Here is a 21,476-nt window from a genome sequence, read left to right on the forward strand (position 1 = left end):
GCTTGGTGGCTAACGTCCGGCGAGGTGCATGTACTGTACACACATCCACCCAGGATCTTCGACACTAGAACGAACACCATGAAACAAGACATCGAAGTGTATGGAGAAGTGGACTGGCAAAATCCGTTCCTGGTCTCGCACAGCGCAGGTTTCAGCTCACAAACGCGTCGACGTGCTCAGCGATGGGTAGTCACGCGTAAGATAATCCGGAACCTGTCTAGCGTAATTTGATATGACACAGGTTGCAAGTAGTTGAGGTCTTGGTTAGGATGACGTGCACGGGATTGTCGTCTCGTGTCGTCGGTTGCCTCTTCCTTCTTCTCGTTCTCCTCAGGTCTCGTCCAGGCCCTATCGTTCGCCGATGACAGTCCTTCTCACTCTCCTCTGGTCTCTAAATTAGTTCGGAGGCGCGAAGGGAGCGACAGTGTTCTGGGTACATACCGAGGTGTTACCGGTATGGCCCTGATTTACCATGACCTCGCCGGTTCGTAGTTTGCGCAGCCTAAGTACCTCGTAGTGGTAGGCTAGCAAGAAGTCAGTCAGTTCGGAATTCGCCAAGGAATACAGAGATCCTTTCCGTTCTCACCTTGGTTGGCCCGCCGCCGGGCGCCACGCAGATCACTCCCTCTTCAACTCTTCCTCCTTGTTCTGTGCTGCAGGCAGTGCCTGCCAGGCACAGATGGCTCTGCGATCTCACATCTACGATCTCAGTTCTCAGTTCTACGATCTCAGCTCTACGATCTTCAGCCTGTCTGGATACCCAAGTGATTCAACCCACAAGCTGCTGGAGTTCCGCGTCTAATCACTGGTGAACAGCACTGACGAGCAGCGCACGTAGGAGGAAGAGGTGAAGAGGGAGTAGCTGCAAGACCCGTTAACGAGGCTCGAATACATGTCAGTTTGAAATTTCCCTCCTAGTGCGCAATAGAGAGGGTGGCTGGGGCTAGCTGAGCGCCAAGTCAGAACAGACAGGGCCGAGCGACCAACGGAGTGACAAACGCAGCCGGCACGATGTAGCGCCCCGCGCACGTCTTGCGAGGTCGATTCTTCTTCTCTGTGGAGGGTTGGACTTGAAAGCCAGACGTGGCAAGAGATGTGTATTACTTCCTAGGCTGATGTGCTTGCGTGCTTGAGTGTAAATTGCGGACTGCCTGCCTTACTCCCTTTCTCTCTTTCCAACCTTACCATGGTCAGATCTCCTTTACCTTGTCTTAACTGGGCTTCGTTACACCTCCATGGTGCTCTCCTCCATCCATCTTGCTGTTCTGGGCGCGCAGATGTCGTCCTTCTCGAATACCAAAGCACTTGTCCCTGTATAGTTGTCGAGTCAGGGCTTGACCGGTATTGTCCGGAATATCCCGGGACCAAAAGTCACCAAAAGTGACCGAAAGTGACCTATTCCTGGCAGTTTTCCTGCTTCCCCGACAACAATTTTAGCCAATATAATTAGCCCGAAAGCAAGCAGGAGCTTACATCACAACAAGTATCCAGGCAAGTTATCAAGACAGCGAAGCTCCGCATAGCTCACTAAACTTGACAAGCAGCTCGAGAGAGCCGCCGACCATGACGAGATGGCACTAGTACTGACGCTAATGCTGCGTCTTCGCTCAACGCGTCAACGAAGCTCGCTGTTCTCAACGTCGAAGATGGCGACTATCAGTGTGGCGCCTGTGGACGGGAGCAAGACCAGCTCTCGGCAGACCAAGCACCTAGAAGTGGTTTTCATGCGATAGCATTAACCCACCACACCGGTAAGCGTTCCAATGCATCCCCCACCTACTCTGAACTGTGCCTAACCACTCTGTGTACTTATGTGTTGTTAGCATAGCGAACAGCTTGAATACAGCAGTATGGAGATTAAGGCCTTCGGCGAGGGTTTAGATGCAGCTTTATTCAATCGAGCCGAGCCATTTGCAAGTGCCAGTGACATAGAGAATAGCAGGGCTTTTGGTACGAAATCAATAACATGATGCTCTCACAATTTGACACAAATACTAACTTGGTCGAAGATGTTTGCATGTAGTATTTATTTATTTTGATACGAAAAACGTGGCAATGGACTGGATTTTAGCTTTCTTTCGCTTTTCGTAGTCTGGGTTCTTGCTGTTTGCGTTGCAACCTCGTTTTCGGGTCCGACAACTCTTGCACGCGGGGTCGTTATCGTTTTCATTGTCTTCCGCTGCTGCTAGCTGCTGCGGCTCTGGCGGCTGGGCGATCTGCTGGAGTGCAAGACTTGGCTGGACAACACGCGTCACTAGTGCAGATTGTTGCATCCTTTCTGCTACTACGGTACTGCTGTTCACTCGTAGCTGCTTCGCATTCCGACTCCGTTGCTTGAGTCGACATCAAAGAGCATTTTGGTTTAGAGTTCCAGCCGGGTTCATCTTCAAGTACAAAGCATGGATATTAGCCCACTTGCCGTGTGTTCCTTTGGGTATAGTGGCGGCATATTCTAGCAGCACGGTTTTCGTTTCTTCGCCGAGAATCTCGTGCGCAGGTCTTGTTGGCGGAGTCACCGACAGATTCGGCTCCCATGTCGACGGAAAAGTAGGTGCGCCAGACGAGGACAGCTCTGCAGATGAACGCAGCGGGACCACGACCGCAGTAGAATCTTGAGGCCTTGGCTGAACGGGTTGCTCGCAGACTCTGCCTTCGACAGAATCAAATTTTGGCTGCTTCAATTTATTTTCTCCAGTTTTCTTGTTGCGCTGTAGTTTTGAGCTCGGCGCAGAGACTCCCAGCGCCGCTCAAGAAACTCATCACTCTACGATTAATGTCGGGACATGCGCATGCTGCAAAATCATATACCGAGCGGTACACTTGCTTTACACTTTTGATGCCCGTCGACAATCTCAGAATCTGAAACAAATTTTCTTGAAGCGAGCTCTCGCCTCCGCGATTTTCTTCATCGTTGACCATCTTGTTTTGCACCATCAGGGCCCGAGCCTCTTGGCTTAAGGTTTTAGGCGCGCACTGCGTCAGCTGCAAATCTATAGAGGCTAACCGCCGAGCAATCGCTTGGTGACTGTGCTTCCTGATGGCTAAGCTGGGGTTATCCATCCGCCTGACCGCTGCATTATACAGAATCGTTGTGACCACCTCACACGGCTCCCACTTTGCGTCTTTAGAAGCAAGTTGCTCAGCACGCACTTGTTTCAACAGCGCAAACTCGTGAGCAGAAAATTCAGAGGTACTCTCGTACTCTGGCTCCAGACCCAAGTTCTCGGTGAAGTCGTGCTGATTCATTTGCTTGCACCCTCGATATGCAGAATATAACATTGTTCGGATGTCGTCGAGCGCAGAATTGCTGCGGAGCATATTCCCCTCAGCATATTCAACCCGCAATGGAATCATGTCGTACAGAGTCTCCCACGAACGATGGCCTTGCCATTGCGAAGCCCCCGGTATATATTGTTGTTGGAGACTAATTGCGTACGGACGGGCTGCAAGCAACTGGCTAATGTACTCGAGCTGAGGTGAATCTGGGATTATTCCTCGGCAAAGAACAGCAGTTCGGCACAGTGTCATGAAATCAAAACCAGTGAATTCGGGTTGCGTCGAAACTTTGCTCCAACCTTCAGATTATGCTGTAACCACAAAATAAAAAAGAAATAATGTTTGTGAGTTTTTATTAATGGATAAGAGAAGAGTTTGCGGCTGTACCTGCAGAAGAAAGATGTCCAGAATTCGTAGACCGACTTCGATGGACACTACACGGTCCAGTAGCTTGCGAAGCTTGGAATGTATAGCCTCCAGCTGACTGGTAGAGACGACTCGGACAGAGCAACCTCCTTCGCAATATAATAGTGCTCGTCTCTACAAACAGGTCCCCAGTACGAATCTGCTCTAAATTACTTTTGACGCAGCCTTCCCATTCGCTACTTGAAACACGGATATCCGATGGATTCATTGTAGCCAAGGCAGCGGTGAACATGCGCTCCATCACATCTGGAGATCGAAGCTTTCCCTCCACGTCGTACAAACCTTCAGAAAGTCTCTTAGATAACCACTGTCGCTTCACCGAATCGCTTATTTTCTCAGTCAATCTCTGAATAACGTGAAAAGGGTCTTGTTTCACCACTACAGACTCGCCAAAAACATTTTTTACGAGGTTGCGCATGCCATTTGCGTGATCGCACACACAAAATCGCTCAATATGAGAAGTGGAGGCCAGCTTGTTTGCAATTGGCTGCAAATAGCGGTAGTTTTTTCATGGTTTTCAGACTTTGTCAGACCCCGCGCGAGCAACTGACGCACTTCATTCTGGACAAGCAACAACATGCGCACGCTAGCCACTTGTTCTTTGCTTCCATCTGCGCCAAACACCTTCAGCTTGCTACAAAACTTTTGCGAGTGGTCCACCCTAAGTACTTTAGCGCACTCCGCAGACGCCATGTGAGCTTCCACCAACGTACTGCACACTGCAGTTTGCGTAAGCCACAATTTTTGGATGACCTCGCTGTCAAGGCACCCGTGATCTGTCATATACTGCTCCACCGAGAGAAGCAAAGGCTGACTGTAGTGGGGGTCGGCTCGCTTGCGTTTCTCTATCTCGGTTGCGGCACCAGCTAACAGGGTGTAGTACCGCTTCTGTCGACGGCGAACAATGTTGTTGGTGGCCCCTGATATCCCCATAGTTGTCAACATACTATCATATACAAGGTCAAACAGCTCTAGCGAGATGCCAGATTTGTAAGTAAGTAGATATGGAAATGCTAACAGCACTTCTTTCGATGTGGACAAGTCTTTGTGTTGCAGGAGCGCGCCAGGTGCGGCGATAGAGGCGACGAAGCTCTCGTCAACAGACACATGACGAAGCGAAAGTGCTGTGGGCGCACCCACCGCTTCCTGGTTCAGCCCTCGAGAGAGAGTAATGGTGTTGACGTTTATGCTGGCAAATATGTAGCGATATGTAAATGTCAGCTTTAGGAGGGCATTGAACACTGGATAAATACGAACATATAGACCAGCAACATGCCCGCCCAAGACCAGCTTTTATCCTTCGTTTAGATGCAAAATAGCTTACGCTGTAGTATGGCTCTCTGAGGATGAGTGAGAGCAATAACCGCAATTAGTAGAAAATGTGGTATCTCAGCAGACAGTGCATACATAATTTCCTTTCTTAGACCCAACAAGAAAATTACGATGACAATAAAGATTCATGTACTAGGGGGGTTATTTTGGTGGGGTACTAATCAGTGATATTTCAGTTTTTGGGTTTCCACAAAAAATATAGCCTTTTTGTTGAACCTTGCCCCGTACCAGGCTCTGGACTGCACTGACTACATGGAACACGAGACGTGTACTATGTCATACCTTAGGAAGAAGTCAACTTGTGATATCAGGTAGTCGTAGTTGGCCGAAGCGCTTGCTGATGGCCCCAGTGCCTGTGACATAGTCACATGTGGATATCTCCGAATGGAAACTCTAACTTGAAAAATGAACATCGGTTACGTACGCTGGGCCACCACATAGTCGACCTTGGTGATGGCGTCCAATGCCACGCATACGTATAGGCCCTATCGCGTGTCAATGAAAAGAATACAATATGGAACATATGCATTGTCCATCACAAAAATGGCCCACCGAGCTTTCCGCTAAGACGTCTCCACCTGAACAACCCAGCCGATCTGCATACACACGTCCAGTTGGCGACACAGTCAGATCAAAGGACCGCCAATACCACCATATACTATCGAACATGTCGCCCCTGCCGATATCAACCATGTTCCATGCGAACCATACACCACTGGCACATTTGGCGATCTCTGACCCCCATCCGGACAAACCTAGACACCATCCGCTCGGAGGAAGTAACAAAAGTTGCTTCTCACCGCCACGTCACAACCAAACAGAGGCACCAGTAAAACGTTTGATACTGCCGCGTGCAAACACAGCCCGCATTGACGGATCTAAAACCTGCGCCAGCCTACCGGTCGCTTGGAGCATCATGGCGAGGAAGGTGGATGCACGGCTCAGTAGCTCAACTATAAAAAAGATCAAAAATATTCCCTTCTCGGCACCATCCCTACCCCTGAGAACCTTGAATGATAACGGCACGGATGGATTCATCGGCGAACACTCCTAGTGCATACTCCCCACTCTCATGCCCGTGACCGGATAACATCTCCGGGCGGACCAGTTGTGACTACTCTCACGATTCCACGGACACTCATCAAGTGAATCTGCCCTTCGGGGTCGCGCTTCGAAAGAGCAGCATGCACGAGTATGAGTTACCTTTGCTTTCTAAACTCTACTCAATATTAACCCAGCAAACTATCAAGCGCTCGCGACTTCCAAGGCACAAGGACGTCAAGGATCACCAGTTTTTGTGCGCCTATGTGTCACACCAAGGTATCCTCCGCGGATAATCTGCGGTATCGGATTGGTGCACGAATCCAAAGTATGGAGGCATATGAAGAGAAAAGGAGACGCTACAAGCACATCCTGTAACGGGGTTACACGCACAAGTGGCTGCAGTCACTTGTTTCTCTAACAGATGCGATGTCTGTTAGAGGTTTGAACACTTCCTCGACCTTGGTGTAAGGTACACCAATGGCTACATACATTTACGACCACCACGACGGGTGGTCCATGCACATTTAGGATTCCTATTGGCTGAAAGCAGCATCTTTTAGCCAATGAGTGACTTGCATGTTAGCAGAATCCTGCCAACCAGCCGTTGGCAGATTCCTAACTTAGAATATTACATTTAGAGGAAGTCAGAAACATAAAACAAAAATAGCAGTTCTCATCTTTTACCAAAACCCGCTACTTGGAGTCTTTATCTTGTTGAAAGTAAACTCGTGGATCTCGAGTATACTTAATTCAAGTAAAAGAAACCTACGCTTCCTCATACACGTGCGCATACGTGTAAGCCGTAGTAGTGAGCCAAAGTAGGCCCATTACACCTGGTAGCACTTAGTAGTCCATGCAACGACCGACTACCTGAACGTTCGTACGGAGCTGTACGAACGAGGAGCCGAGAACCTTTTCATGAGCGCGGAGGTGCCCATGGAAAGATCCACTTCGCCTGCAACTCATGTTGCACGCGCTGACTGCCTCCACCTGTCGGATCCAGAGTGGGAGGCACTCCAACGACTGTCAACAATCATTGGGGAGGCGGCAGTAGCTGCGATGCTGCGTACGCTATCGCCGACAGAGCAACATGGTGTTGCTCTGGGGTTCATCATGAGGGAGCAGCGAGATGCTGCTTCGTCTACCACGGTGTCGTCGGGGACGACACCGCGCGCGCAATCGCTGAAGCTCAGCGTGAGCAATTACGTTGGAAGAGAGGGCGAGCCTCTCCTCCGTTGGCTTGTCGAACTCGACACTGCCATTGCGGCTCGACGCATCGTCGACCCGTTGTCGAAGGTCGCGTTCGCCATGTCATGTCTTGGCGGACGTGCAAGAAGTTGGGCGTATGGACGCCGACTCTCTGATCCTACGTGCTTTAGCACGTACGACGGTTTCAAGGAGGAGCTCAGACAAGCGTTTGAGCCAACGCAAAACGAGTTCCGGTCGAGGGCGGAGTTCCTCGACCTGCAGCAGGGCAAGCATGATGCCCATGCTTACGTGCAGAGAGCTCGGTACTTGGTCTCGAACATCGTGACCAACCCGATAGACGAGGCGACCAAGGTCGTCACGTTCATGAAGGGTCTGAGAGATGGGCCTGTAAAGTCCTATCGCTTCCGTGAGTACCCAGGCACTCTCGAAGCTGCGATTACTCTTGCAATGCAGGAGGAGTTTAGTCTGAGGCAGACTAAACTGCATGCGAATGCGCCGAGGCTGCAACCGCCTCCGGTCGCGATAGTGGGAGGTCCGGAACCAATGGACCTCTCGAATGCAACGGCTGTTGGTTATCAACAGCAACAAGGAAGTAATGTACGATGCTTCCATTGCGGAAGGATCGGTCACTTTGCCCGAGAGTGCACGGCACCCGAGCACCGAGATGGTGGTCGACGCGGCGATGCCGGGCATCGTCGCGGACAAAAAAAACGCTGGAACCCAGTAGGCGCGGGGCGCCCTACTGGTGAAGCAGTCACGCATGTCCAACTCGGACATGCGACACTGAGGACTGCAGCCCTCAGTGACGACCCTTCTCACTGCAAAATGCATGATGAGAAACCGAACCTTGTCATCTTGAACGTGTCTTCGAAGAGAGAGAGAGCAACTCATTTTGTGCTTTGGTTGATTCGGGCGCGTCGAACAACTTTGTTCGACTGCGAAGTCTATCAAGGCTTGACTTCGATGATTTAAAGATACCTCGAAGTATGTTGGAGGTACGACTGGCAACGAGTGCCGTCGTGAAGACCGAGAAGCGCATGGTACGCGTGCGCTTCACGTATGAAGATCAAGAGTTTTTCGAGACCTTTATCGTCCTGGATCTGGACGATAAGTTTGACATTGTATTGGGCATGCCGTGCAAGCCACGGCATGATCCGGTCATCGATTGGGAGAAGCGCACTCTCGTGCGCTTCGGTCGCGACAGCGGAACAGTGAGCGATGGCCCTGTTGCCGCTACGCACGCACCGTCAGATGCGCGCGACTCCCCACTCGAGACAGCGCCTAATGCCGCTGTCCCGGAGCGCCCTGAGCGCGCGCGAGCACGCGCGCAAGAGCAGCAAGCGTCGGCGTCGCCGCCGACGGTTGAAGGAGAAAATGTGTTGATCTCGGAGATCGACACCCGCTTTTCAGCGAATCAGGAAGAGTCTCCGACCTCAAGGGGCACGGAAAACGCAGGCGAGTCACACGCCTCAGCCGTGGAGGCTGACGCGAATCTGATTGGATCAGTTTTGGCCAATAATAAGAGCCAAGGTGACGAAACGCCGTCGACTCCGGGAGTCGATGCTGCAGGCGGTGCGGACGGTTGCAAACGTCCCGCACCGGAAAATCTTGCATGCTGTCGTGCAGCCGGGCTGCACGACGAAGCGCCTGGCGACCAAGCCGGGCTTGAAGTCGCTCGTCCGCGGGATATACCCGCCGGCGGTATACAAGAAGAACACCCGTCCACGGCTGGGCCTGGACGAGGTCAAGAACCAAGCGGAGCCGGGCTCCGCAAAACAAGAAGACGGCGCATGCGAAGGTCGCTGCGCAAGTTTCGGCCTGGGGCCGAGACGCTACAAGAAATGTCTGCCGGGCAGACGGGGGCTGAGAAGCCGGACGTCGAAACGTTGAACGTCTTGACGCGTACCTGTTCCGGGTTCCGGTACAGGGAGATGACTCTCGCTAATCCTCCGACGCAAGCGTCGGAGTTGACTTCGCTTCCAGTCGTGAGCTGGAAGCGCTTCGCGCGTGACTTGCACGATGGACGCATCGAGCAAATATGCATTCTCTCGGACGCCGTGAGAACGAAGAGCGAGAATGAAGAACTGAGGCAGTTCTTCATGGAGAGCACCACTACACTCTCAGTGCGAAGACTAAGAAGGAGTGCTTTGAGGAGCAGAGCTGGGACTCGCTGAAAAGGAGTCCTTCTACGAGATTCTACGGGAGCACGCGGACGTGCTTCCGGAAGAGATCCCTGTGGAGCTTCCGCAGGACAAGGGCATCCAACACGAGATTGATCTCGTGCCGGGCACGAAGTACTGTGTCACGCGGCAGTGGCCACTGCCGCGAGAGCAGGTCGAAGTGATCGACGACTTCTTCGAAAGTCGTCGCAAAGCTGGACAGGTGCGGGAATCGAAGTCCCCGCACAGTGCCCCGACGTTCTGTGTCAAGAAGCCACAGGGCGGATGGCGCATCGTTCATGCATACAACAAGCTGAACGATGCGACGATACCGGCGCAGACACCGATACCGCGAAAAGATGTCATCATCAATTCGATGGCCAGGAGCACTGTCTACAGTGCTCTTGATCTGCGCGATGGGTTCTATCAGATCCTCATGCGTGAGAGCGATATCCCTCTCACGGCTGTGAGCACGCCGAGCGGCATGCTCTGGGAGTGGCTAGTGATGCCGCAGGGTCTGAAGAACGCCCCTGCGACCTTCAACAGGTGCGTGACGCAGTTGTTGCGCTCGGTGCGCGACTTCGCACCGAGCTACTTCGACGATGTGTTCGTCCACAGCCGGGCTGCGGACGGGATGAGCGTTGTCGAGATGCACAAGGTGCATCTCCGGAAGCTGCTTGCGCTCATGCGCAAGCACAAGCTCTATGCGAACCTGAAGAAGTGCATCTTCGGGGCGAGCGAGATACCCGTGGTCGGGTGTCTCGTTGGGAAGAACGGTGTCCGCCCTGACCCTGAGAAGGTCAGAGTGATCAATGAGTGGCCGACGCCGTCGAATGTCAATGAACTGCGGCAGTTCCTTGGCTTGGCCACGTACTTGTGCAAGTACGTGAAGGACTACGCGGGCATGATACGCCCGCTGTCACAGCTCCTGAAAAAGGACGCCGAGTGGAATTGGGCTGCTGAGTGTCAGCAGGCCTTCGATGCAGTCAAGCAGGGCTTGACTGAGGCGCCGATCTTGGCGGTGGCCGACCAAGATCGCCCATTCCACGTTGTGTGCGATGCATCCGATTTTGTAATCGGATGTGCGTTGATGCAGCACGATCACGAGGGTCGTGATCGTGTGGTCTACTACCAATCGCGTCAGCTGAAGCCAGCTGAGCGCAACTACCCGGTACATGACAAGGAACGCCTTGCCATGAAGTACGCACTCGCGAAGTTCCGAGTGTATCTACTCGGAAGCAAACCGTTCGTGGTCTATACGGACCACGCGTCGCTGCGGACGGCTGTGAAGTCGCCGCACATCTCGCAACGGATGGCGAGATGGCTCTCATTCTTCGCAGAGTATAACTTCCGGGTTGAGTACAAACCCGGAAGACTCAATGTGGTGGCCGACGCGCTCTCACGCCGACCTGACTACGCCACGACTGATGCCGACGTCAATGCCATTGACGCCATGCGATCGAGCACCCCAACGTCGTCACTGTTGGACGACGTGAAGGTCGCGTACGCGCACGACGCGGACGCGAAGCTCTTGCTGACCTATGGCTCCGCGCCTTCTGACAAAGCTCGTCAGAAGCTGCCGAAGCATCTTCGTGCTCGTGCACACCGTTATCGGGTGCACGACGGGTTATTACTCTACAGTGCAGTCGACGACAACGCGGACCGCGTTGTCGTGCCCTATGACCATGACCTGCGACACAGGATCATGTATGAGTATCACGATGCGCCGACTGCGGGGCATCCGGGTCGTGAGAAGACATACCTTCTTCTCACGCGTGACTTCTACTGGGCCCACCAGTACAAATGGGTGCGCAAGTACGTCCGTGCTTGCGAAGTTTGTCAACGTGTGAAGCCTGCGCCGTTCGCGCAGGCTCCCTTGCAGTCACTCCCGACTCCGTCGGAGTGTTGGCAGTCCATGTCTTTGGACTTCGTATTCGGTCTTCCCCCGGACAGCCAGGGGAACACAGGCGTTGTGTCTTTGTTGGCCGCTTCAGCAAGATGTACCATCTTGCTGCTGTACCCGCTGAAGTGACTGCGAAACAGACTGCACGTCTGTTCGTCGACATGGTGTTCAAACACCATGGCATCCCGATCGACATTGTGTCGGATCGGAACCCGCGCTTCACTGCACACCTTTGGCAAGAAGTATTTACACTTCTTGGGAGTCAACTCTCGATGTCGACTGCGGACCATCCTCAGACGGACGGGCAGACCGAGCGCGTGAATCGCGTGCTCGTTGACGTGCTAAAGAGCTACGCTCACTCGATCCAACACTGGAGCGAGTGCCTGCCGATGGCAGAGTTCGCCATCAACAACTCGGTGCATGCCTCGACCGGGCATACACCGTTCTACGTGAATGCCATGAGGCACCCACGCCTCCCGAGCCTACTCGGGATGGTGACTCCTTCCTTAAGTGGGGGAGGATCTCCGACTGCAACGCAGCAGCCGCAGAATGCCGCTGACACTTGCACAGTGTCAGCCGCAACGACACGAAGTAAAGCCGAGAACCGCGCGTCTGTGCAGGGCACAGACGCCGACAAGCGCACGAAGAACGTGTCTGTGCGGGGCACAGACACTGACAAGAACAAGCAGAAGAAGAGCGTGTCTGTGCAGGGCACATACACCACGAAGACCAACGCAGAGGCAGGGCCTACTGCTGAAAGCGAGCTGAACGAGTTCAGTTCGGACGCAATTCACTTCGTACAGCGCAGACAAGCCGTCATTCGGTTTGTCCAAGACGCTATTGCAGCTTCTGTCGACCGACAGAAGCTGAACGCAGACAATGTTGGCAGGGGCAACACTAATGAATTCGAGAAGGGTTCATTAGTCTTGTTAGCTACTCAAAACTTGCCTAAACATGTCGTTTCCGACTTCGGGGCGAGCAAGCTCGCTCCGCGCTTCATCGGGCCGTTCACTGTGCTGGCACGGCACGGCAACGCCTACACACTGGACATACCGTATAGTATGTGTCTCCATCCGACGTTCTACGTCGGAAGGCTGAAGCCATACCTGCAGCTCGAGCTACCTAGCTCGGCTGAACCGAATCAGAAGAATCCGCGGATGCCGTCATCCTCTCCAGCGCGACTTCGCGCTGGAGCAGCGGGTCGAGCTAATGGTCCAGCTCGGCCGAAACGATCGATGCGGTCTGGGAGGCCGCCGCAAACTGCGAATACTTCAGAGCGCCGAACGCAGCGCTCTGGAACTACTCCACGACCGGGACTTGGTCGTGGGGAGACGCGAGATCAGAGTCAACACCAAGTTGACCACACACGGGGTGTGTTTCCGCCACCGCCGCCGCCAATTCGCGATGCACACGGCTCAACTCGATGAATTGTTGATCGGATTGTTGATCACAGTATCCCGAGAACGAACAGGCAACCAGTTTGTTTTCGTATTCGTTGGAGAGGATTTCCTCCCAACCAAGATACATAGGAGCCACGGAACGTCTTGCTCCAAGACGTTCCAGACTTGGTGAGGGTATACGAAGCCCACCACGCGCTACATACTGGAACGTAATGCGAGCGCTGCTGTTAACAGCACTTCAAGGGCGGGCTGTGGGTCCTGCCCCCCTGGCAGCAGCGCGCTTTGCACGTTGCCGCGCATTATGCGCAGCAGCAGAGATGTTCTCCGCTGCTGCGCCAGGGGTCTTCAACTTCGACGTGCTCGTTACGGAACGAGCACGCTCTCTTCAAACGTCACACATTGACCAAACGGTCAATGTTGGTTGACGTGCTGAGACCGGCACGTCTAACCTTGACGGGGGGATGGTGTAACAGGGTTACACGCACAAGTGGCTACAGTCACTTGTAACTCTAACAGACACGACGTCTGTTAGAGGTTCGAAAGACTTTCTCGTCCTTGGTGTAGACGCACCAAAGGCTACATACATTTACGATCACCACGACGGATGGTCCATAGAGACTTAGGATTCCTATTGGCTGAAAGCAGCATTTTAGCCAATGAGCGACATGCATAGCATTGGAATTCTGGCCACCAGCCGCTGGCAGATTCCTAACTTAGAATATTACATTTAGAGGAAGTCAGAAAGCATAAAACAAAAATAGCAGTTCTCATCTTTTACCAAAACCCGCTACTTGGAGTCTTTATCTTGTTGAAAGTAAACTCGTGGATCTCGAGTATACTTAACTCAAGTAAAAGAAACCTACGCTTCATCATGCACGTGCGCATACGTGTAAGCCGTAGTAGTGAGCCAAGGTAGGCCCACTACACATCCGGTACTGTCGTCCAACTCGAAAAGGATCAGCCCCAGCGTTTCCTGCGTGGGTTCCTCGTGTTCGGCGTCTACATTTCTGGACAACACGTTCTACTCCTAATTCGAGGCTTTGATGGGGCTCATTGCAAACACCCTAAGTACAATGGCGCCGTTTCGTCTCTAATCGGCCGGGACGGCAATGGCCAGAACGTGACCATGGCAACCGCGCTGATAAACATGGAGAACGAAGGCTTGTTTGGTTCCTGCACCTGTGTAACCAAGCTGGCCGCACCTTTTGTGACACTGCGGGGGTTTTCGACAGAGGCAAAATGATCGGAGCAGTAGAGCACTTTCGGTCCCAAACTGGTATCCGGGTGCATTTGCAGTATTGCACGATGCACATGCTGCGCAACATGAACAAACACTACGGTCTCGGCGATCAAGCCTTTCAGAATGCAGTCTGGAATATCCAGGGCGCCGAAAAGCAAAGAGAGTTTGCTGACGGTCTTGCCAAACTTCGCCGAGATTACGGTTATGCTGTGGCCAACTACATAGCATCAATTCCTACGGACTTCTGGTCAGTGCATGCGAATATGTCGTTCTTCGTTTCGGACCCATAACCCGAGACATCAGACGCAGATGAATATCTGACTGCGGACCCTTCAAGACCTCTTCACGTGAAGCCAAAGTTGTCATCCGCATCGACGGTCTTGCCTTTGTTTGGATGGAGAAGCACTAACTTTGTCGAAAGCGAGAACAGCACTACGGTAGAAAGTGGTATCCGCGACGTAGGCCCGTACGAGGCCTTTTACCAGCTTGCGGTGACTGAGATGGAGCGCTGCACTAAACGTGACCCGGCAATATCAAAGTGGAAGAAAGCAAAATGCGCTCTGACGCCTCACGCGGGATATTTGTGGGAGAAGGAGCGAGCTCGAGTTGGGGAGTATCACGTGCGAAAAAGCACGTCGACATTTTACGTTGCTGTTCGAACGGGATCTCCTCGAGCCCGGCGCGTCGACATCTCTATCCTTTCATACTCTTGTTCTACGTCAGACCAGCTGATGATCTCCTGCCGCCACATCAACGCGGTTCTCGACCATTGTGGATTGCAGGAGCACAACCTGCAGGCTTTAGACCCCAGCTATCTCGTGCAGACAAATGCAGATGGGTTCTCCGGCAAAGGCATCGAGCTACCAGTTCGGGATACGAACATGAACAGTGACCTTGTCAAACCATCACCGTTCTATAAGCAAGCAGGACGGCGGGTGCCACGGCGCATCGCAAGTTCATGAGAGGCTCCAACCGGAAAGACCTACAAATGCAAAGTATGCACGCAAGAAGGTCACAACCATCATACGTGTAAGCGGCACAGCAATGAGTGCGATGAGGCAAACGAAGACTTGATACCCACCGTAGTCTCGCTGCCGTGCATCGTCCGCACGAGTTCTGTCCAGGACTTCGTCTCCGGCAGTAATGTTCGGGGGTGTTTCGCCTCTCAGGCCGCTGGTAGAGGCACAAGCAGCGATTACTGAAAGCGACGAGGCTACACGCGAGTCGAAGCGAGCATGAAGCCAATGCCGCACAGCACAGATGAAGCCGAATGTCAGTAGCCTTCGTAGTGGATGATAAAAAATGTAAAAAACATCACCTCCTTTTACCTCTCGTGTTACGCGCTTATTAGCAATGTGACCTTGGACGTCTACCCGACTGCGTCACATCTAATTAGACGATCTTGACTCCTCCAGCCTTGGTGCATGCCCAGGCTGTTCTTGCTCTTGGAGACGAGTTGGTCGAGCAAGTCTACGGAGTCTGCGTGGCGCAGGACTCCGCTTTGCGTAGGACTCAGAGATATGTTGCAAGCTTTTGTATCTACTCCGTAACCAGCACGAACATAAGCGTGCACTTAGTATTGTTGACGAGTGAGACGTCGATCTCGTAGCCACTGGTGTGCTTCTTGCTGGTGGTGTGTTAGAGCAATTTGATGACGAGCTTGATCTTGCCGACGAGACGTAGTCAAGCACGCTTGGTAAGTCGCTCTTTAGAACCGACAGATTGGACAGCGTGGCGGTCTCGATGCCCAGCGCGGCCAGAGGCTCAGACGTGCCTTGCATTACGTAAATGGCGTAGCTCAGCTGGATGAACTCGCGCTTGATCTTCTGGTGGCCGAGCGATATGGGCACCCTGCTTTCGTTGGGCATCTTGACGACCAAGACCAGCAGTACCTTGAGGTACGCCTCGTGCATGTACGCACCAACGCAGGCCATCTTGACACCCAGGCTCGGGTCAGCGCCATGCGGACTCGTGACCTGAACGGCAGGTCTTGACGCCCGCGTAGCCGATGCCTATGAGCGCGACAGGCGCTATCTTGGCAGGCAGGCAGGCAGGCCGATCATATCCTTGGTCGCCAGGAAGCCGAAGTTGAGGTCGACGTCTTGGAGGTGAAGGGTAACGTGGGCGACGCGCGCAGGTGCGTAGTGGCCATTTTTGCAGGGGTGAGCCGGATGTTGAGCGTAGAACACCCTGGGGCCCTGGTGATGACGCTTGCGCTGCGCTTCACCTGCTTGACCAGGGTCACGTAAGGCTTGAGCCGGCATCACCAGCGTCGCATTGGCCGAGTACACGCGTGTCGCGACGTCGAGCGCACAGAAACAAGTCGAATGGCACCCTCAACACGGATGGTCCACTTAAAGTTGGAGTGATACTGGTACTGGTTTTAGGACTGGTACTGGTGTTGAAAAAGAGGTTCTAGACTGGTACTGGTTTTGGGAAAATCTCTTACCACAAATCAGTGTTGAATTTGCCTTCGACATCGCAAGTACCTTCAGAAAGTACATTGGCTCTACGGTGTAGCTAGGTTTTGGTAGTGGATCTAGTGTCGGTTAAGTCTGAATAACATATTGGCTAGCTATACGACTTTCCTAGTGACCTAATTACAAGCGCAGATCCCAGATCCACCCGGATTTAATACTTGGCCGGGTGTATCCTCAACTCTTAACATCCACGGATTCCGCTACAAGAAGCGCCGAGTACGACAAAGAAGATCACCCCGAGGCGGAGGAAAGGGACAATAACCCCCAAACACAACCCCATGGCCGACTCCAGATCCAGACCACCAGATCCAAGTACACGAGGTATTGGATTTGGACCTATAACTAGGAGTAGAGTGAAGATTTCCGTGCTGCTCCACCCACATGCGCTTGTTACGCCCAGGTGTTGCTTCTTCACCGCTTGAACGCTTTGGTAGACACCAGAAGAGCAAGATCCAGCCCTACCATCGGGTTCACAAGATGACAAGTTCAGCATAAGATCACGGAACATCGGGGGAACCCTCCGTTAGTCAGTGTTCGGGCCCGGTTAGCAAGTTGGATCCAGCAATCACGCTCATTATGCTGATCCGGCTACTTCACAATAGAGTCTACACTGTTTAACTGGTCAGTAATTGCTAAGTTGCACCCCCTATCATCATTACAGCGGCCAACAAACAAATATCGAACAGCCAAATATATTGCAATTTTCGCCCCAATCGTGGCCATTGTTACGTCTTGTTCAACGCTATGTGGTTTACATCCTTCCCCATACGTAGTTGTAGGCATCAGATATTCTAGCACCATTTCGAAATACATACTTGGCAAAACGTAGCTATCCGGTCGCTATTTTCACGACCATAATCTTTGTTGGGACACTTCTTTGTACGACCACTCCATTTGAGCCAGGCAAAAGGCGCTTAACCCCTCTAGCCCCGCTTCCTGTATTCTACAGGGTAAGCACTTTTCTTATCCTGTATTAAACAGGATAAGAAATCAGGCATACTTTAATCAAATGCAACTATACAAATGTCAAGTAATTTGAACCGATCACAAGATAAGCAAGGTTGTTGATAAGCTCGGGGGGTATAATTCGTGGCCCAGGTTTTTCGAGATTCAGTGAATTCGCGCGCGCCCAGCATTCGCGCCATTCGCGAATCCGACGGACGGAAAGCAAGTGAAGGCAGACACGTGATGGGTGAACGCAAGCACATCAAGCCTCTCACATGGCCCAAGCTGTGGACAAAACTAAAAAAGCTTGGGTGGCGGTTTGAGCGGCCGAAGGGTCTCTCCAACGAAAGTCGCTTCTACACACGTGCAGGATGGGAGAAACGACCGAATGCAACGCACCTTGTCGACTATTTTGACGGAGGAGATGAAGTCTGGAAGCATCTACCAGTCCCTGGTACGCGGCATGTTACAATAATAGCTTTGTTGGTTTTCTAACGCTACGACAGTTCTGTACGACGAGGCCCCTCCTACCAAACGCCAAGCTACGGAAGCCACTGTACGCGAAGCGCAGACACCCACGGGAGCGGCAGCGGCGACCGCGGTGGAGTCCGACTCGCCGGCACGCCAATCGGCACCTCCACCTCTAAACCCAATCTCGAGACCTCCCCAAAGCCCCCATCCAAGTCGCCGACGAAGCCGACCACCACGGTGCCCGCCAAGTCGCCGTCCCAGTCGTCCGCGTCACCAGCAAAGTCGCTCACAAAGGCGCCTGCGAAGTCTCCCGCCAAAGCACCAGCCACGTCATCAGCAGAGACGACCCCAGCGAAGTCTCCCGCCAAGGCGCCCCAAAGGTACGTTTGGATGCTACATGTCAAGGCGGCGTTTCGAGGAAATTGTGAGGTTCCTACACCTTAGCGACAACTACGGGTCCGACGCACGCAAGTACAAAACCTGAAAGATCAAGCCCATCGCTGACACGATCAACACTACCTTCAAGCTGGGGATGACGGTTGGCCAGCGGATCGCGTTCGACGAAGGAATGACTCCTATGAGAAGCAAGTACAACCCCATGCGGCAGTATCTACGAGGGAAGCCCCATCCTTGGGGAACCAAGTGTTTCCTGACGTGCGATGTCGACAGTGGCTACTGTTACAGGTATGGTGCTCTAAGATTCTTAAATTCTACAGGATAACAACTTACTCTGTGTGTTCGTAATCCTGTACAGGGCCGAGATCTACCAGGGGCGAATCAACAGCGATAGTGCCGATTTGAACCAAGGACCCAACGCTGTCATTCGCAACATTGAAGAGGTACTCGAAGGGCTGCCAAAGCGTCGACTCATTATCACGGATAGGTTCTACTCCAGCGTGCTGCTGTTGTCCATCCTCCTGCAGCGGGGCCTGTACCATGTCGGCACGATCCAGACCAATCGACGAGGATACTGCAAGACGATCCCTTACAAACAAGAGAAGCGGCCAAAGTCCATGGCGCGTGGGTCTTACCGAATTGCGCGTTCGAAAGCAGAGCCCGGTATGTTAGCCGTGTCTTGGATGGACAACCTACCGGTGCACTTCATCGCTACGGGCTGCGGCACACGACCGACGCGATTGTCAAGGCGTGCAGGCGCTGAAGTTGCCGGCGTTCCTGCGCCACAGCTTGTGAAGGACTACCAAGACGGGATAGGCGGCGCGGACTTACACGATCAACTCCGTCTTCAGCGATTTTCAATTCAGGTCGGTTTTGCTTTATCTATCTATCCTGTTTTTGCCCAGATTATGTTGCTGACAAACGAATGTTATTCTGCATTCTACAGCGAACCATGAAAATGAGGAAGTATTATCTCACGATTTTTCTCGGGCTGGTTGATATGGCGTTGGTCAGCGCTTACATCATTTATCGACGTGTGCAAGCTGAGCGTGCACCCGGCAAAGCTCCACCGACTGATGCCGAGTTCACGCGATTGATGTAGACGGCGCTGCTGGGAGTGGGGGCCGCGGACTTCGAAGGTGACTTGTCTGTCCGAGCGCTGGTGGACACGCCAGTACTCCCGTCGCCAACACCACGGTACACGCTACCAGGATGTCACGCGACAAAGCAAGTGGACATCTACCGCGTCACGCGAGGGAAGAACGGCAAAGAGACGAGGAAACGCCGCCAGTATGGTTGCAAGGTGTGTTCACTCCTTCGGCCGGGGAAGAATCCGTGGAGACGACCTTCTACTGCGTTGAGTGTACCGAGGCAAGGCCAAAAGGGGCCACGGACGACGCTGCATGCGCCAAAGGAAAGGTTTACCTCTGCCAAAAAGCTCGTCAGCACGATCCAAGCGCGCCGACAAACATTGCGACCTGCTGGCAAATTTGGTATGACCTTTGGTGTGGTGGTGACAACATTCCTCCAGGATTCAAGGCGATCAGACTGCGCACTGCAAAAGGACGTGACGTACAACAAGCCAGCGGAGCTGCCGACGACTCCAGTGATAGCGACGGTAGCTCAAGCTCAAGTGTTAGGTCGTGTAGTGCCCGAAGTTCGCACAGTGTTCCCAGTGATGTAGACAATCATCAAGAATGAATGCAGATAGTTTGTGAGTGATGGTATTTGTTGAATTTTGACATTTTTCTCTACAAACCTATAATTTGGATACGGAGAATACAGGGTATCACAAGACACCTAACAATGATACCCTGTACAGCACACTGTAGAAAACAAGAATATAGTAAAATCAAGTCATTTCCTTATCCGGTAGAATACAGGGTAACTTCTGCCCAAAATCGCGGGGCTAGAGGGGTTAATTAGTGCAAATACCTGCACTTAGTATCCACATAACTAACTCTAGTTTATTCTCAATGACTGGCCTGTGGCCACACGTCCCTCAGGGAGTAATCCTTGGTGTATCGCACACCATAAGGGTAACCACAAGGGTAACCTCCGTGTAACCCCGTTACAACTTCCCAGGTCAATATCCTACCCGTAGGAATGGCTACGTCCAACCGGTAGGGTTGAGCCATCATAAAATTATATTGACGTTTGTATGCAATGGCATATAGAGACATATTTTGATCATGACGTGCCCGACGAGGAAGACTCTTGAGTATGAACTCGGATTTCAGACTTGCAACTCCTATGGGAAGCTTGGGATGAAATAGAATGGCATCGTGAAAACTAAGTTGGTGGAACCTGGGTATCTCCGGAACCTTTGTGTCAATCTAGAAGCTGTAGTTCCAGGTCATTTTTCAGTAATCTATTTTTAAAGTCATCCTACCGGTAGGATTCGAAACTTACACCTCCCCAGACGAGAACCTTTCTGGCGACCACAAGACGGGCTCAATTAAGCACTGTATTGTGAAATACGTTGCTCTTTAAGCCAGTTCGCTACTGTTGAGCTCCAGCAAATAGTGTGTATTTCGACCGCAAATAAAACTGAGCTTTGTGCACTAAATTCTATTCAAACCGGTTTAAAATTCGGACTGAATTTGCCAGCTTTCAGAGATCGCCATGAAGGACTATCGACGAGTACAAGACACAGTGACAGCCGTGCAGATAACTTAATGGCAACTTTGAGGTAGGGATATGCGTTTCTCGGGCGCGTCTCGTCCCCTTCCTGACTTACCTCCTCGTGTAGGTTGCTGTCGCCTTCATCCGTGTCAGCGTCACTGGGCTGCAGATCCTCTTCCTCCCCCTCATCTTCCGTGCATGAGTCGTATTCGACCTGGTAACATGTCCCATTTTCTTCGCAAACATCCCCTTGGGCCTTGGCACTCCGAACAGCTTCCTCCAACTCTGACGGATCCGTTATCACCTTCCGCAATGGATTCGAGTAGCGTCGATTCTAGTACAGGCCAACGATCTTGTTAACTTTTTCCAGACCAAGCTAATGTCGTCGATCGGAGTGAACATATTTGTGAGCACCCCAGTTTCTCTCTGTCTCAGCCGAGGAGGTCGGCATCGTAAAAACTCTGCGCGCAATCCTATGCAAAATAGGATATGCCTCGAGACGGGCCTTCCACCACTCCATTGGAGCCGTCCGAGCTTCATACTTTCGTCGTTGAGAACCCTAGTCGGTCT

The 21,476-nt window shown here is 52.5% G+C and overlaps 6 protein-coding genes across 6 annotated transcripts; 3 read left to right on the plus strand and 3 right to left on the minus strand.

Annotated features, from left to right (window-relative positions):
• Window positions 1-3,631: 3,631 nt before the first annotated feature.
• Window positions 3,632-4,734, minus strand: PHYSODRAFT_532249 (hypothetical protein; the record flags this gene model as incomplete). The annotated part of the gene is made up of 2 exons (XM_009540170.1): window positions 3,632-4,080; window positions 4,140-4,734. Coding segments are annotated over 2 exons (1,044 nt in total), but the record flags the coding sequence as incomplete, so codon positions are not given.
• A 9,287-nt stretch (window positions 4,735-14,021) lies between these two features.
• PHYSODRAFT_415076 (hypothetical protein) lies at window positions 14,022-14,459 on the plus strand (the record flags this gene model as incomplete). The annotated part of the gene is made up of 2 exons (XM_009540171.1): window positions 14,022-14,240; window positions 14,349-14,459. Coding segments are annotated over 2 exons (330 nt in total), but the record flags the coding sequence as incomplete, so codon positions are not given.
• A 30-nt stretch (window positions 14,460-14,489) lies between these two features.
• Window positions 14,490-14,951, plus strand: PHYSODRAFT_532158 (hypothetical protein; the record flags this gene model as incomplete). The annotated part of the gene is made up of 2 exons (XM_009540172.1): window positions 14,490-14,609; window positions 14,718-14,951. 2 exons carry the CDS (start codon window positions 14,490-14,492, stop codon window positions 14,949-14,951), a joined length of 354 nt encoding a protein of 117 aa, XP_009538467.1.
• A 577-nt stretch (window positions 14,952-15,528) lies between these two features.
• PHYSODRAFT_341819 (hypothetical protein) lies at window positions 15,529-18,383 on the minus strand (the record flags this gene model as incomplete). Its single annotated transcript, XM_009540173.1, has 5 exons — window positions 15,529-15,616; window positions 15,664-15,978; window positions 16,089-16,240; window positions 17,975-18,278; window positions 18,340-18,383. 5 exons carry the CDS (start codon window positions 18,381-18,383, stop codon window positions 15,529-15,531), a joined length of 903 nt encoding a protein of 300 aa, XP_009538468.1.
• A 242-nt stretch (window positions 18,384-18,625) lies between these two features.
• Window positions 18,626-19,030, plus strand: PHYSODRAFT_419717 (hypothetical protein; the record flags this gene model as incomplete). Its single annotated transcript, XM_009540174.1, has 1 exon — window positions 18,626-19,030. A coding segment is annotated over one exon (405 nt), but the record flags the coding sequence as incomplete, so codon positions are not given.
• Window positions 19,031-21,282: 2,252 nt separating this feature from the next.
• PHYSODRAFT_531434 (hypothetical protein) lies at window positions 21,283-21,432 on the minus strand (the record flags this gene model as incomplete). Its single annotated transcript, XM_009540175.1, has 1 exon — window positions 21,283-21,432. A coding segment is annotated over one exon (150 nt), but the record flags the coding sequence as incomplete, so codon positions are not given.
• Between the last annotated feature and the right edge of the window lie 44 nt (window positions 21,433-21,476).

The sequence above is a fragment of the Phytophthora sojae genome (genome assembly GCF_000149755.1).
Source record: "Phytophthora sojae unplaced genomic scaffold PHYSOscaffold_14, whole genome shotgun sequence".
In the NCBI taxonomy this organism is placed as follows: domain Eukaryota; phylum Oomycota; class Peronosporomycetes; order Peronosporales; family Peronosporaceae; genus Phytophthora; species Phytophthora sojae.